General features: G+C 37.1%; 1 protein-coding gene and 1 pseudogene across 2 annotated transcripts; both read left to right on the top strand.

Annotated features, from left to right (window-relative positions):
- The first annotated feature begins 1,154 nt into the window (after positions 1 to 1,154).
- Positions 1,155 to 5,306, top strand: LOC102627899 (G-type lectin S-receptor-like serine/threonine-protein kinase At1g11410). 2 transcript variants are annotated; one of them, XM_015526981.3, is made up of 7 exons: positions 1,157 to 2,536; positions 3,093 to 3,233; positions 3,542 to 3,753; positions 3,961 to 4,171; positions 4,259 to 4,496; positions 4,600 to 4,750; positions 4,888 to 5,306. In XM_015526981.3, exons 1-7 carry the CDS (start codon positions 1,252 to 1,254, stop codon positions 5,002 to 5,004), a joined length of 2,355 nt encoding a protein of 784 aa, XP_015382467.2. In that variant the 5' UTR covers positions 1,157 to 1,251; the 3' UTR covers positions 5,005 to 5,306. The 2 variants fall into 2 exon arrangements, 1 of the variants encoding a protein (XP_015382467.2); XR_008052328.1 differs by lacking the exon at positions 4,259 to 4,496 and having other exon boundaries at positions 1,155 to 2,536.
- Positions 5,307 to 6,935: 1,629 nt separating this feature from the next.
- On the top strand, positions 6,936 to 16,856 carry LOC112497256 (uncharacterized; annotated as a pseudogene).
- Positions 16,857 to 17,959: the final 1,103 nt, after the last annotated feature.

The following is a 17,959-nucleotide window of genomic DNA, read 5'->3' as shown; positions in this document are numbered from 1 at the left end:
CTGTTTAGCCATCTGACAACAATAGTAGAAAGTGCAGATAAACCTTCCCTGAACCTCTCTCGTCTAAGTGACGCTTCTCCTTTTGCAGCTGCAGACGCACAGAAAAACTTGAAAAGCAAGAGAGCAAGGCCAAGGATGCTTGCTGTAATTAATTTCCTGTTGTTCTTGGGGTGGTTCTGCTGGGTTTGTGCTACCTTTACTTGTTGAGAAAGCATGCTAAAAGGAGAGGTAATACAACCAACAAAGTGTTGGCTCCACTGACAATGGAGTTCCCTTAAATGGCTTGATTGGGTTTGTTCCCCAGTTCGAGTCGCAGGGAAGTCGCATTTGTTGGGAGAACCTGTGCCTCCCGGTTCGAGCGGGGACTTCTAATATGGGTTGTGGTACGGGCTTAAAGGTGTCTCTCACAGTTGGGGTCCTCCCCATGATACCTCGTGGTTAAGACCAAAAAAAAAAAAAAAAGGAGAGGTAATACAAAACCCTACAGTTATATCATATTATCATTAACCACCATGGTTAAACTTAAAAGGCAATCAAGTTTTACCCCTTTTGCAAAGAAACCACAAGCCTCACTATTTACTAAGATAGTTCAATTGTTGCTCTTCTTATGGATGTGAAAATGCATTCGTTCATCTAGTTGAGAAGAAAAGACAGCAACGTCAATTGTTATTAATGAATTCAACCATGCGATTGTCTGATAATGTGGCCTCTCCATCTACAAAAATCAAAATCAAAAGAGAAGATGTGGCATTCTTTGAACTAAGGTCATGTTCGGTTGCTAGAAAATATGGCTGGAGAGGAGAGATTTTCCATTTCCTCCGTAATTGTGTTTGGGCCAATTTCGGATTACAGTTGAAATTTAGTAAACTGAGTAGGAATAAATGTGAGATTTGACTTTTATGTAATTAATAAAATGATATTTGAAAATACAAAGAAAACAAGCTACTGCAACTTAAATTTTATAAGGTTTGAATAATTTCTTACCATGTCAATAAAAATATAAAAATATACAAAGAATTTATTTCTCATTCCTATTCTACCGTATTCCCATTCCCGGAAATAAACGCACCATTAATTTCAATATAGAGAGAGGTTAATTGTTGTTGCCATTGCCACGTCATATAATTTAATCCATAGGAAAAACTAGTCCCACTTTCATTTAATACATCTTAACTAGATTTACCGCCTAAATCCTCAGCAACCTCAATTGCGTTATCTTTTTCGTCACCAAAGTTAGAGAAATCAAAAACCATGAATCCTGCAAAATTGTTACTGAACACTTTACTTTTCTTCCAAGTTTCTCAAATCTCCACTTCCATTGATACCATATCATTAAGCCAGCCCATCAAAGATAGTGATGTTATAGTCTCGAGCAGAAAAATCTACGCGCTTGGATTTTTCAGTCCAGGAAACTCTGTAAAACGATACGTCGGAATATGGTACAATCAAATTTCCGAGCAAACACTTGTCTGGGTCGCAAACAGAGACAATCCTATCAACGGTACATTTGGGGTCCTCTCAGTCAACATTAAAGGAAACCTTGTACTGTACGAAAGCAACCAAAGTACGGTTCCCGTCTGGCAGGCAAATATTTCGGACGCGTCAACGGGCAACAGTGTGGCTCAGCTTTTAGACTCGGGAAATCTTGTTTTAGTTCGAAATGACACCGGAGAAACGCTGTGGCAAAGTTTTGATCATCCTACAGATACTGTGCTTCCAAATATGAAATTTGGATGGGACAAACGAACCGGTCTTAACAGGTACTTAACAGCTTGGAAATCCCCGGACGACCCTGGAAGCGGGAATTTTTCTCTCACGTTGGACCGTGCTGGATTTCCTCAACCGTTATTATACAAAGGTGATGTCAAGTTGTGGCGGGCCGGACCTTGGACGGGCCAAAGGTTTAGCGGTACACCCGAAATGACCAGAACTTTCATCTTCAATATTACTTACATTGATAATCAAGATGAAGTATACCTTTGTGATGGTCTAAATGACCTCTCTACAATAGCGAGAATGATACTGAATGAGACCGGATTTCTGCAACGTTTTACCTGGAATAATCGGGATCGTAGATGGATCGGGTACTGGACAGCCCCGGCGGAGCGGTGTGACTATTACGGGTATTGCGGGCCAAATAGTAATTGCAACCTGAATCTTACAAATGGGTTTGAGTGCACGTGCCTGCCCGGGTTCGAACCCAAGTATCCAAAAGAATGGTTCTTGAGAGATGGGTCAGGTGCGTGCAAGAGGAAACCGGGGACGTCCACGTGTCAGAAAGGGGAAGGGTTTATAAAGTTAGAACGTGTGAAGTTGCCGGATACTTCGGTTGCAGTAAACGTGGACATGAATTTGGGACTAAAAGCGTGCGAGGAAAAGTGCCTGAGTAATTGTTCGTGCGTGGCTTACGCAAGTGCGTATGCTGAGACTAATGGAGGAATTGGTTGCTTGATGTACCATGGAGATTTGAATGATACAAGAAAGTACACAAATGCTGGTCAAGATTTATTTGTACGTGCTAACGCGGCTGAATTAGGTAAAATGTCTGTTCTTTCCTTATTTCTTTATGTTTATTACGCCTAGATACTTGATTAACCAACTTGGAAGATAGACAATGTGATTTGTTCATAATCATGAGAAGAAGATTCTAAAGTTCCTGTTGAAGCTTACTCCTCAAGGAATAAGTTAAAAAAAAAAAAATCGATTCGGTTATCTAATTAATTGGTGAATGGGTTCAATGTTAGACTGAGATTCTCAATAAACCAGTTGAAAATTATTTACAATTGAAAATTATGTAAGGGGAAACTTGTTTATCCCAATGTATTGTTTTGTTTATGCTTAGCTAGCTAGGCTGAAATTTGACCGTTAGTGAAAGCGTTATGAAATTTCACTATCGAAAATTCCAATCAGCTTAGTTTGTTTGAGTAATTACTTTCACTTTAACTTCAAGTTACATATGTAATGGCTGCATAGAAAATTTTCTAGCATTTTAGGGTTAAAGCCTGTTTAAGCATAACGGCAATAACAGTATAAAAGAGGAAGTAATGCATGGCTGAACCTCGCATGTCTGAATGACAAGTCTATTTTCGCAGCTGCAGAGGCACTGAACAACTCAAAGAGCAATCGAGCAAGAAAGAGGAGGCTTGCTCTTATTATCGTCGCTATTGTGCTTGGAGTGCTTCTGCTGGGCTTATGCTACTTTTTCCTGCGGAGAAGGCTTGCTACAAGGATAGGTAATCAAAAACCAAACAATTATACCATTAACTTCACCATTTGTAGTAGTGCAAGGCACTCGATTTTATACTGTTGTTATAGAGAAAATTACATATCTACTAGAATTATGCCCAAAATTCAATGGTCTGCAGAATATTGTGGACCTGGTTATTATCAAGACATAATGTAAGATTCTGAAAATGGTATGATTGTAGTATATGTTGACTGACTCGATATATTTTAAAGTTCTTAAGGTGCTTTTGGATCCTCTATTGATGTTGAATGATTACTCTTTCTTCTGGATGTCTAAATGCATCATCTCGTCTAGGTGAGAGGAAAAGACAAAGACGACGTGAATTGTTATTTTTGAATTCAAGCACAAGATTTTCTGAACGTGAGGCCTCCATTAGTACTAAAGGCAACAAAGAAATTAGGAAAGTAGATGTGACATTCTTTGAACTAAGCACACTGCTAGCAGCAACAGATAATTTTTCCACTTCTAATAAGCTTGGACAAGGAGGCTTTGGTCCAGTATACAAGGTAATCTCCTTTACATGAAGTTACATAATTTTTTTCCCCCTTTTAGCTAGAATATATTAATTGTGGGGTGAACATTGTCTTACAATCGTTCCACTAATTTTAGACCTTCAGTTGTAATTGTATGATAGGTGACCTGTAAGAGCAATCACATGCTGAGGCTATTTGTTTAGACTGATATAATTGGCATATGAATATTGCAAATTTCAGGGTAAGCTATCGAATGGACAGGAGATAGCTGTCAAAAGATTATCAACAACATCAGGACAAGGAATTGAGGAATTAAAAAATGAGGTCTTACTGATAGCAAAACTTCAACACAGAAATCTTGTAAAGCTCTTGGGTTGTTGTTTAGAAGAAGATGAAAATATGTTAATCTATGAGTTCATGCCTAACAAAAGCTTGGACTACTTTATTTTTGGTATGACTCCTTAACTATACACCCGATATCTACTTAGTTTGTTGCCTTCCTATTGTAACAAATATGATAAAATGTGAATTGAAGCAGATGAATCAAGGAAGCAATTGTTAGATTGGAAAAAGCGCTTTGATATAATTTTAGGGATAGCTCGAGGGGTCCTATATCTACATCAAGATTCGAGGTTAAGAATTATCCATCGAGACTTAAAAGCTAGTAATATTCTTCTGGATGAAAAGATGAACCCTAGAATCTCAGATTTTGGTACAGCCAGAGTATTTGGAGGAGAGGAGATATTAGCAATTACAAAAAGGGTGGTTGGAACGTAGTAAGCAAACATAAGATGTTATTTTACTTCTTTTAATTTATTGTAACTTAAGATGCGAAGAGCATATTATGACTAAGATAAAAACAATTTCTTTGGCATGCAGTGGCTATATGTCACCAGAGTATGCACTGGATGGCGTATTCTCTACGAAATCAGATGTCTTCAGTTTTGGAGTCATATTATTGGAGATTATAACTGGCAAGAAGAACACTAGAATTTTTAACGATGATGATTCCTCAAATCTGATAAAATATGTAAGTTAAATGCTTTTGACATTGCCTTTGCAGTAGATAATATTTTATATTGATTTGATTCTTGAGCAATTGATTCTTTCGGATGAAGATTGTTCATCTGCTTATTGATTTCTTATATACTTGAATCATGCACAAAGGCATGGGAACTCTGGAGTGATAACAAGGCCCTGGAGATAGTTGACTCGTCCATGGCTAATTCATGTCTTGCTTCCGAAGCTTTGCGATGCATTCAAGTAGGACTCTTGTGTGTGTAAGACAGAACAACAGACCGGCCAAGCATGTCAACGGTTGTCTTTATGTTAAGCAATGAAACATTTGTTCCTTCCCCAAAACAACCTACATTTTCAGTGCGGAGAACTGAAATTGACACAGACAACTCTAGTTCTGGGATAAAGACTTCTGTTAATGAGGTGACAGTAACTACACTTAATGCTCGATGAGTTTACATGGTGTTCTATTGTACTGCAACCATTTTTTAGAATCAAAGCTTGTAATATGAAAATTGTATGCAGACAAACAATTCATTTATAAAATCATGATAATAAGACTTAGTAAAGTCAGAGGTTCAAGGATAGGAAAAGCCAATAGAGTTCAAACATTTATAGATCTAAATGTCCTAGCATTTAGTTTGACTTTTCTTTTTCTTTTAATGTTTTATATTCTAATTTCATGGATCAAGGCGTGGCAACTCTGGAGAGATAATAAGACCTCAGAGATAGTTGACCCATCCTTGGCTAATTCATTCCCTACTCCTGAAGCTCTGCGGTGCATTCAAGTATGTCTGTTGTGTGTGCAAAACAGAACAACAGACAGGCCAAGCATGTCCACTGTTGTTTTATGTTAAGCAACGAAACATCTCTTCCTTCTCCTAAACAACCTACATTTGCAGTGAGGAAAGTTGAAAGATGGACTCAACTACTGCGGAAACCAAGTCTTCTGTTAATGAGGTGACAGTAGGTAAACTTAATGCTCGATGAATTTGCGCGAATTGCAGTTACATTGTTTTTAGCTTACATTAAACTTACAATCATTTGCAAAATGAGAAAACAATCTATACAATAAAACGACGCTAATCAGACTTCTAGGTTAACGGACAGGTAAAACCAATTGAATTGTTCTATGATTTGTATTCTTCGCTGCAACCTGCAATCTGATTGTGCATTCGTTTCTCTTTGCTGTGAAAATGGGACACCGGCCTAAAAGAGCGCCAAATAAAGAAAAAGAACGAAAATGACGGCCCAAACAAAAAATCCTTGAAAACGTTCCTCTCACAAGTATGATTATTATATGCGTCGGTGGTAATGAGGAGCAGAATCGTGATAATTTCGAGATTACTTGCTCTTGAAGTTAGAGGTAGTTTATATGGTCAAAATAGTAAAACTGCATATACCAACTCAAACAGAATGATGTTGTATCTTTCATTTGCCATTAGTAATATTTCAATTTATCAGTTCCTCTAGAAATAAACATAATATAGATGACCAAGTCCTAACTTGATGGCTTGATGCTATGATAACATAGAACTGGTGAATAGGAAGTGCATACTAAGTTATATAGTACAATCTCTAGGAATTTGAAAGAATCAAAGCAAACATGGGAGAAGGAACTTCATCTAAATCTTTTACTTGATGAAAGAGATCAAGTTCTTCCATACACTTTTATCTGATCATTTGAATATAGAAGTTAAACCAATTCTTATACTGAATGCATTCAAGCAAGCATGAGGCTGAAGTTGGCGACTTGGTATGTGAAAACTTGTAATATATAAGGCCGATGATTTCTCTTAATAAAACCGTTTTACAGGCGGGTTCAGACGTATGAAAGCGGGGTCAACTTTAACTTTGAAAGAGCATACTTCGAGAGGAAATATTGATTGATTTAATTCACTTGTACATCATCTTTCAAAGTCTTTCCGTTCATGGTAGTTTCTCCTACTACAAAGTAAAACATAAATATTTTGGAACTATTAACTGATAAGTTAGTCATACTCATACATACGACTATGAGAACTAGTCAAAATCGATTTAGGTACGACTGATCAGTCCTCTAACTGAGTAGATATTTTGAGGCCATATGATTATAAAATAAGTCTCTATCACGGTTTCTTTATTAATTTGAATATATAGAGGTTAATAATTGTTGCCACGGCCACATCATATAATTTAATGTATAGTAAAAAGTAGTCCCACTTTCATTTAATGTATCTCAACTAGATTTACCACCTAAATCCTCAGCAACCTCTATTGCATTTATCTTTCTCATCATCAAAGTCAAAGAAATCAAAAACCATGAATCCCGCAAAACTGTTGCTGAACACCTTACTTTTCTTCCAATTTTCTCAAATCTCCACTTCCATTGACACCATATCATTAAGCCAGCCCATCAGAGATGGTGATGTTATAGTCTCGAGCAGAAAATTCTATGCGCTTGGATTTTTCAGTCCAGGAAACTCTGTAAAACGATACGTCGGAATATGGTACAATCAAATTTCCGAGCAAACACTTGTCTGGGTCGCAAACAGAGACAATCCTATCAACGGTACATTTGGGGTCCTCTCAGTCAACATTAAAGGAAACCTTGTACTGTACGAAAGAAACCAAAGTACGGTTCCCGTCTGGCAGGCAAATATTTCGGACGCGTCAACGGGCAACAGTGTGGCTCAGCTTTTAGACTCGGGAAATCTTGTTTTAGTTCGAAATGACACCGGAGAAACGCTGTGGCAAAGTTTTGATCATCCTACGGATACTCTGCTTCCAAATATGAGACTTGGATGGGACAAACGAACCGGTTTTAACAGGTACTTAACAGCTTGGAAATCCCCGGACGACCCTGGAAGCGGAAACTGTTCTTTCAAGATGGACCTTGCTGGATTTTCTCAAGTGTCATTATACAAAAGTGATGTCAAGTGGTGGCGGGCCGGATCTTGGACGGGCCAAAGGTTGAGCGGTGTGCCCGAAATGACCAGAAATTTCATCTTCAATATTACCTACATGGACAATCAAGATGAAGTATTCGTATATTATAGTCTAAATAACCCCTCTATATTATCAAGAATGGTAGTGAATGAAACCGGATTTGAGCAACGTTTTACCTGGAGTAGTCAGGATCGCAGATGGATCGGGTTCTGGACCGCCCCCAAGGAGCAGTGTGACTATTACGGGCATTGCGGGCCAAATAGTAATTGCAGCCCGTATCATGCAGATGAGTTTGAGTGCACCTGCCTGCCCGGGTTCGAACCCAAGTATCCGAAAGAATGGTCCTTGAGAGATGGGTCAGGTGGATGCAAGAGGAAACTGGGGACGTCCACGTGTCAGAAAGGGGAAGGCTTCATAAAGTTAACACTTGTGAAGGTGCCGGATACTTCGGTTGCAGCACATGTGGACATGAATTTGGGACTGAAAGCATGCGAGGAGAAGTGCTTGGGTAATTGTTCGTGCGTGGCTTACGCAAGTGCGTATGCTGAGACTAATGGAGGGATAGGTTGCTTGATATATCACGGAGATTTGAATGATACACGAACATACACAAATGCTGGTCAAGACTTATTTGTACGTGCTGACGCGGCTGAATTAGGTAAAGTGTCTATTCTCACCCAATTTCTTTTTGTTTTATTAGGCCTCGATGCTTGATTAACCACCGCGGAAGATGGACACTGTAATTTGTTCATAGTCATAAGAAGAAGATTCTAAAATTCTTGTTGAAAGCTTACTCCTCAAGAAATAACTTTAAAAAAAAAATTCGATTCAGTCATCTAATTGATTGGAGAATGGGTTCAATGTTAGACTGAGATTCTCAGTAAACCAATTGAAAATTATTTACTGGGAAACTTGTTCATCCCAATTTCTTGTTTTGTTTATTCGTAGCTACCTAGGCTGAACTTTGACCGTTGGTTAATGCATGGCTGAACCTATCATGTCTGAATGACAAGTCTATTTTTGCAGCTGCAGAGGCACAGAAAAACTCAAAAAGCAATCGAGCAAGAAAGAGGAGGCTTGCTCTTATTATCGTCGCTATTGTTCTCGGAGTGCTTCTGCTGGGCTTATGCTACTTTTTCCTGTGCAGAAGGCTTGATACAAGGATAGGTAATCAAAAACCAAACAATTATACCATTAACGTCACCATTTATAGTAGTGCAAGGCACTCGATTTTATACTATTGTTATAGAGAAGATTATAAATCTATTAGAATTATACCCAAAATTAAATGGTCTGCAGAATATTGTGGGCCTTGTTATTATCAAGACATAATGCAAGATTCTGAAAGTGGTATGACTGTAATCTATGTTGACTGACTCGATATGTTTTAACGTCACCATTTATAGTAGTGCAAGGCACTCGATTTTATACTATTGTTATAGAGAAGATTATAAATCTATTAGAATTATACCCAAAATTAAATGGTCTGCAGAATATTGTGGACCTTGTTATTATCAAGACATAATGCAAGATTCTGAAAGTGGTATGACTGTAATCTATGTTGACTGACTCGATATGTTTTAAGGTTCTTAAGTTACTTTTGAATCCCACTGTTACTAATAAACCAAAATAGAACATCAGCCTGACAGTTTACAACATTAATGTTGATTGGTTACTGTTTCTTCCGGATGTGTAAATGCCTTATCTCATCTAGGTGAGAGGCAAAGACAAAGGCGACGTGAATTGTTATTTTTGAATTCAAGCACAAGATTGTCTGATCGTGAGGCCTCTACTAGTGCTAAACGCAACAAAGACACTGGGAATGTAGATGTGACATTCTTTGAACTAAGCACTGTGCTAGCAGCGACAGATAATTTTTCCACTTCTAATAAGCTTGGACAAGGGGGATTTGGTCCAGTTTACAAGGTAATCTCCCTTACATGAAGTGACATAATAATTTTTTTTTTCTTTTAGTTAGAATATATTACTTTTGGGGTGAACACTGTCTTACAGTCGTTCCACTAATTTTAAAACCTTCAGTTGTAATTGTATGATAGGTGACCTGAACGAAAGCTTGCCAGTAAGAGCAAGCACATGCTGAAGTTATTTGTTTAGACTGATATAATTGGCATCTGAATATTGCAAATTTCAGGGTAAGCTAGCGAATGGACAGGAGATAGCTGTCAAAAGGTTATCAACAACATCAGGACAAGGAATTGAGGAATTCAAAAATGAGGTCTTATTGATAGCAAAACTTCAACACAGAAATCTTGTAAAGCTCTTGGGTTGTTGTTTGGAAAAAGATGAAAAGATGTTAATCTATGAGTTCATGCCTAACAAAAGCTTGGACTACTTTATTTTTGGTATGACTCCTTAACTATGCACCTGATATCTACTTAATTTGTTGCCTTCCTGTTGTAACAAATATGATAAAATGTGAATTGAAGCAGATGAATCAAGGAAGCAATTGTTGGATTGGAAAAAGCGCTTCGATATAATTTTAGGGATAGCTCGAGGGGTCCTATATCTACATCAAGATTCGAGGTTAAGAATTATCCATCGAGACTTGAAAGCTAGTAATATTCTTCTAGATGAAGAGATGAACCCTAGAATCTCAGATTTTGGTACAGCTAGAGTATTTGGAGGAGAGGAGATATCAACAAATACAAATAGGGTGGTTGGAACGTAGTAAGCAAACATAAGATGTTATTTTACTTCTTGTAATCTATTGTAACTTAAGATGCAAAGAGATTATGACTAAGATAAAAACAATTTCTTTGGCATGCAGTGGCTATATGTCACCAGAGTATGCACTGGGTGGCCTATTCTCTACGAAATCAGATGTCTTCAGTTTTGGAGTCCTATTATTGGAGATTATAACTGGCAAGAAGAACACTGGAATTTTTAATGATGATTCCTCAAATCTGATAAGATATGTAAGTTAAATGTTCTTGACATTGCCTTTGCAGTAGATAATACTTTTTATTGATTTGATTACAGTCTTCCTTTCCTCTTTCATGAGCAATTGATTCTTTCAGATGAAGTTTGTTCATCTGTTTATTGATGTCTTATGTACTTAAATCATGCACAAAGGTATGGGAACTCTGGAGTGACGACAAGGCCCTGGAGATAGTTGACTCATCTATGGCTGATTCATGCCCTGCTCCTGAAGCTTTGCGATGCATTCAAGTAGGACTCTTGTGTGTGCAGGACAGAACAACAGACCGGCCAAGCATGTCAACAGTTGTCTTTATGTTAAGCAATGAAACATCTGTTCCTTCCCCAAAACAACCTACATTTTCGGTGCGGAAAATAGAAATTGACACAGACTACTCTAGTACTGGGACAAAGTCTTCTGTTAATGAGGTGACACTAACTACATTTATTGGTCGATGAGTTTGCATGATATTCTATTGTATTGCAACTATTTTCTAGAATCAAAGCTTGTCATATTATAATTGTATGCAGACAAACAATTCATTTGTAAAATCATGATAAAAAGACCTAGTAAAATCGGAGGTTCAAGGACAGGAAAAACCAATAGAATTCAAATATTTATAGATCTAAATGCCCTTGCATGACTATGATTATTATGTGATGGTAATGTCAAGATGCACGGTACTTGCAGTAAGTGTGATTGTTAGCTTCAAAGTGGAAAAAATTAAATTCAGAAAAGTCCACTAAGTTTGACTTACCCATTTATTGGTTAAATCTGTCTTAACAATGGATTATGAAGTGGCTGAATATAGTCAATTGTCATAGAATTTGTACTGCAAAGCGTGTGTGACTTCGTTATTAATTTTTAAAATGCTGTAGGTAAAAGTGAAGCAAGAACAGAAATTAACATAAAAGGTTGCAAAAATATAAATAGGGAGGACTTAGCTGATGTGTTTTAAAAATATTTGGTCTCTGAGTTCCTTTCTACAAACAACAAGGGCTCAAGTGCAAAAAGATAGAAAGAATGTCTACTAAGCGCGACTCGACTTCTCCTTTCGAGTTTCAGACGGTTGTGTGCTCTGTTTTCAGAACTGTCTTCATCAATTTTTGTCTGGAAGAGAAGATAGTACACTCTTTCTTTTTCTTTTTTTTTTGTGTATAAACCATCTGGTATCCGAAAATTATATTGGGTTTCGACTAATTCAAATTTAAGCCGGGTAGGATCACTAGAGTGGCAAATCTCTCCCAACAAGTATTTAACGCAACCACATTTTTAAATCTTGAACCGAGAACCTTGGTTAAATTAGAACAACTCAATGCCAGTTGATCTACGCGCTTATTGGTAGATAATACACTTATTTGAATCAAGTTCATAACGAAATGTGAATACTGAATAGAATAACAACTAATGCGGTCAAAGATAGTCCAAACTGACACGCTTGTTCGGGTACTGAATAACTATTGAGATTCGTATAATGCAATCTCGATAATAGACGTAGAAGATTGATGCAAGTACCAGAATTATTTAACTAGTGACACGGGGAAAAAAATATAAAACAAGAAAACAAACAAACAAAACCACTGATGTACAGTTCAACAATTGCTCTATTATAAGATAGAAGTAGTGTTGGTTCTTGGAAATTATCTTTAATTTGTGGTCATAAAAGCCAAGTTAATAGAATCACGTCAAATTGCTTCCTGTCACTCCTTTAATCCTTCTAGTATGTTTCTTGGATCTTGACTGGCTGCATCCAAATTGTTTCCAAAGTCTTCACATTCATGGCAGGCAGTAAACCAAAAACATAGATTTTTAGGTACTAAACATTTCCTTTGCTTCAGGTCGAGGGCACATTTCTATCACTGTCAAGAAATTATGACAAGCAAAGAACAATATGTGAATTGGAACTCAAAATCCGTGCATATGAGAATCATTCAACATGGATTCTGTCAGGATTCAATCTGCCGCTTGAATTTTTTTTTTCTTTTTTCGTTTGTGGAAATCACATGAGCAAGAGTAAATCACATGTTTTGGTGCGGAAAGAAATTCTGACGCCATGGACGTTCATGAAATAAATGGAAAGCGCAAGTCCTTTTCGTGTTTTATTTATTTCGTTGTTAACAGTTGAAGTACTCGTGGATATGGCCTATATTAATCATCCAGGTAAAAGTAGTCCCACTTATACTACTAATGAATCACGACTTCGCTTACCAGACAAATCTCCGGAAACCACTCCAGTTACACTAGCAAATGAATCAAAAATCATGAATGTGGCAAAATTATGTTTTCTGGAAACATTGCTTTTCTTCCGTCTTGTTCAAGTCTCAATTTCCGTCGACACCATTACATCAAACCAGCCCATCAAAGACGGGGATGTTATAGTCTCCAGCGGAAATATCTTCGCGCTTGGGTTCTTCAGTCCTGGCAACTCTGTGAGACGATACGTCGGGATCTGGTATAACCAAATTCCGGTGCAAACAGTTGTTTGGGCCGCAAATAGAGACAATCCTATAAACGATACATCGGGAGTTCTCACAATCAGCAGTCTCGGAAACCTTGTCCTTTGCGGAAGAAATCAAACCGTTCCTGTCTGGCACGCAAATGTTTCGGACTCATCAGAAAGCAACACTATTGCTCAGCTTTTAGATACAGGAAATCTTGTTTTGGCTCGAAATAATACCGGACAAACGTTGTGGCAAAGTTTTGATCATCCTTCAGCTACTATGCTTCCATATATGAAAATTGGTTTGGACAAGCGAAGTGGTCTTAACAGATTTTTAACGTCTTGGAAATCCTGGGACAACCCTGCAACTGGGGATTATACTTTCAGGATGGAACTCGATGGATTTCCTCAATTGTTCTTATACAAGGGTGAGGCTAAGTGGTGGCGGGTCGGATCCTGGACGGGGAAAAATTTTCTTAATGCTACCTATATTGATAACGAAGATGAAGTGTCGATGGCTTATAGTGTAACTGACCCATCTATGTTAACAAGAATAGTTGTCAATGAGTCCGGAAATGAGCAGCGGCTTACTTGGAGTAATCAGGAAAATAGATGGATCGAGTATTTCGCCCCTCCAAAGGAGCCATGTGATTTTTACGGGCATTGTGGATCAAATAGTAATTGTAACCCGTATCGTGTGTATGATGAGTATGAGTGCACCTGCCTACCCGGCTTCGAACCCAAGTCTCCCTCAGAATGGTTCTTGAGAGAGGGGTTGCGTGGGTGCCTGAGAAAACCCCAGATGTCCACGTGTCGAAGAGGAGATGGGTTCATAAGGGTGGCGGGTGTCAAGGTGCCCGATATGTCAGTTGCACGTGTGGACATGAGTTTGGGGTTGGAAGCATGCAAGCATATGTGCTTGAGGAATTGTTCTTGCTTGGCCTACACAAGTGCATATGCTGAAAGTGAAAGCAATGGCAGGATTGGTTGCTTGACATATCATGGGGATATGATGGACACAAGAACGTATATCAATGCGGGTCAAGATCTTTATGTACGTGTTGATGCAGCTGAATTAGGTACATATCAATTTTCATCAAGTACTTTTATTTTTCCATTATCAATTGGCCTGGCCTGATTTCATAAATTAACCATCACAGTATTAGCTGTTGAAATATCAATTTCAAAAATTTCGCATGATAATGATTTAGACATGCATCATCACATAATTACCTAAATGTTGTTTATGCTTTTTTGATCACAAGTTTTCTTCTTCTGCTCAGCGTTACATATGAAGAATGGTTCGCTTGCCAAGAAGAAAATCGAGGCAATTGTGGTACTTTCCTTCATTGCAATGCTTCTAATGGTAGCGGCTGTGTGTTGTTTAATCAAAAGGAAAAGATTAATGGGTAATCAACTTCCTTTTTACTCACTCCTTCTTCTGTCTACTCTTGCACTTGTTTACCATGCGTATAATTGTTCACAAACTTTGGCTAGTGTGAAAATTTCTGGGCCATAGAGCAGATAAACAGTTAAGGGGTCGTCTTACAAATATTTTGCTTATGTGGCCAAAAGCCGTTAAAGATTGCTAGGCCGTTTCCAGAAAATTTCCAGAAATACAGTATAAAAGGGCTGTTGCGCAGCACCTGATGTTTGGGCCTTTTTCTCATTCATTTCTTAACCAAAATTTGTGATTCTTGATTCTGATAGACTTTGTAATATCCTCTGTAAAGTGTGATCTGTTTCTAAACAGTTTGAATATTAAAACTGTGTATGTTTTTCCTTCAAACATAGAAGCTTGGTCACTGTGGTAGTTTTTGACTTCTTAAAGCTTGCTGATTTGACTCTCTGTTTTTGCTTCTAATTTGATCTTGGTTTGTTCAAGCCTTGTCTCTTTTTAGTATTCTTATATTAGTTAGCCTCTAAAATACAACAGCTAGCATTATTAATTAATGTGTTTGATACCAGAGAATGCAACAAGTAGCAAATTTAGCGGATTTTCTTTTCAATTTAGCCAAAGATCATCATACTTGGACGTCTCCTTTACAAGTAAAAATCAACAAGATGACAGCAGAAGAAATTCGGAATATCTTCCAGTGTTTGACCTGAGCAACATTGCTGCAGCCACAAATGATTTTTCTTCTGATAATAAACTTGGAGAAGGTGGCTTTGGCTCTGTTTATAAGGTAATTTGTCCCCCTTGTCTCAATAGAGATACTTTTTTGTTATTTTCATAGACATGTCTATTCTTCAAAGCACTTGTGATATTATTGTACTTACAGTCTGTATGTTTTCTAAAGCTGGCTTTGAGAGTTGCATAAGTAATGGTTTTGAATCATGGTTTTAGGGTGTGCTTCAGAATGGAAAGGAAATAGCAGTTAAAAGACTATCGAGGTCCTCTGGGCAGGGAATAGAAGAGTTCAAAACTGAAATTGCACTCATTGCACAACTCCAACACAGGAATCTTGTCAGCATCCTAGGTTGTTGCATTGAAGAACAAGAGAAAATGTTAATCTACGAGTACTTGCCTAACAAAAGCTTGGACGTTTACATTTTCGGTAATCTTTCTTTCATTAATCATCACTTCAGAGTATCATTTTTCTCTGTGTCTCGGATGAACTTTAAGTGCCACTGCCATATACATATATATATATATATAGAGAGAGAGAGAGAGAGAGATTTTCATTATGTCATGATTGTTGAGTTATTTAACTTCTGATTCAGATGAAGCAAAAAGATCATTGCTAGATTGGAGTAAACGCTTTGAAATCATTTGCGGGATTGCTCGAGGAATCTTATACCTACATCAAGATTCAAGATTGAGAATCATCCATAGAGATCTAAAGGCTAGCAATGTTCTACTTGATGCTGCAATGAACCCAAAAATTTCAGACTTCGGTATGGCTAGGATATTTGGAGGGGACCAAATCGAAGAAAACACCAATCGCGTGGTTGGAACGTAGTAAGTATCTATCTATATATACATGCTCGAGTTACAGCCATATAGAAGGACTATGCTGAATTATTTTGCCTTTTTTTTTTTTTTTTTTAAGGTTAATAGTTTAATTCTCATACATTGCGATGTTGTTTACAGTGGTTATATGGCACCAGAATATGCAATGGAAGGGTTATTTTCTACAAAATCTGACGTCTATAGCTTTGGAGTTTTACTATTGGAGATAATTTTAGGTAGAAGGAACAACACTTTTCATCTTGAACAAGGCAGTGGATCCTGGAATTTGGTTGGACATGTAAGTAAACCGAATATAACTCTCTCACAACTTAAATTTAGTATTTCACCTTATACCGTTAATTAATCATAATAAATTTGCAATATACATTAGGTTTGGGATCTATGGAAAGAAGGCACAGCAATGGAGGCAGTTGATAAATCATTGGGTGAGTCATGTTGTGCCCCTGAAATTTTAAGGTGCATTCACCTCGGGCTCTTGTGTGTGCAAGAACAAGCAACAGATCGACCGAACATGTCGGCGGTCGTTTCTATGTTGGGCAGCGACAATGCTCCTTCTTCTCCAAAGCATCCAGCATTCATTGCCAAAGGACTTTCCAATGTTGATGAATTCTGGACTGGTGAAGGAGTTACTACTTCTGTGAATGACCTGACAATTACTGCATTTCAACCTCGGTAGACTCTAGCTTGGACATTGTAAATGATGCAACTATAATTAAAAAGCAGCAGCTTTATCCCATGTCAAGTCTTACTAGTCTGTATAATATAATAATAGACCGCTGTGTATATCGTCATTTTTACCTTGATTTTCAATGGACGTGCTCATTACCATTAGCCTTGGTGATCTTGATCTGAAAATGGAGTTTAATTCTATTCCATGGTTATATTTTGAGTTTTATGAGTTAGGCATTGGGCTTTATCTGTAAGGCATTTCTATTTGGCCTTATACAGTTACTTGTAGTTTTGTCAGACTACAGCTATTGGCGCCCTTCTAAAGTTCTTGTAAAACCGCTGATTACAAAATAAAATAACAAATAATTTAATAAATACCCTATGTCCCAATATGCTCATCAGTTGTGGATTAACTCTCTTTTTTTTTCTCTCTTAATAAAACCTTATCTAAAATTTACATTTTCTCTTCTCAATTAGGGTTTTGCTTTTACAAATATCAGTTTTGATTCTTTTGAAACTCCAATAAGGACAATTAAAAAAGAACAAATTAAAAAAAAAAAAAAGAAAACCAACGTACAAGACTTGTTTAAAAACTCAATTATTAAATCTGAAAATGAACCTCTGTTTTTATCTTAATAAACAAAATCTTTTTGTTAGTGCGAATAGATGTGAAAAGCAATGGAGATTAAAAGTTTGAGAAAGAAGCCACTGGAAATTTCTTGTAAATAAATTAAGATTTCTTTTTCTCTCTAATATTGATTTGGGGATTGAGTCCAAATAGCGGAAATAGAGTAAAGAAACTAATGAGCTTGAAAGAGAATATATGTAAATCCTCATCATACTGTAGTTTATTTCTCATACTCTGAATTCTTTTGTGTTTGTTGAAAAGAAAAGATCTGATTGCACTTTAAATTAGAGACTAAAAAAGAGGAAAAAAAATAATAATTCATAAGTTCAATTGGCTTTTCTGTTTGCCTATGTAATTAGTTTTTTAAGGACGTCAGTCTTTAGAGAATAATGTTATAGTTATTTAATTGAGATATTTAATTTGTGTTCTAATCAAGACAAATGATGTGTTACTATTTAATTAGCCTAAGTGATAATTAATTATTAACTCTTAATATTTCTAATTTGAATAATAAAATTTTATTTATTACACACCAATTAAAATACAAACCAAATATTCCTATTTTCGATTGAATAAACATAGCGTCACTCGTTTAAGGAACACCGAAATTAACAAGAAAAAATCACGAAAAAAAAAAGAATGATA

Source organism: Citrus sinensis, chromosome 2, assembly GCF_022201045.2.
Source record: "Citrus sinensis cultivar Valencia sweet orange chromosome 2, DVS_A1.0, whole genome shotgun sequence".
Lineage (NCBI taxonomy): Eukaryota > Viridiplantae > Streptophyta > Magnoliopsida > Sapindales > Rutaceae > Citrus > Citrus sinensis.
The sequence above is the reverse complement of the archived record's forward strand: the minus strand, read 5'-3'. Positions and strand labels throughout refer to the sequence as shown.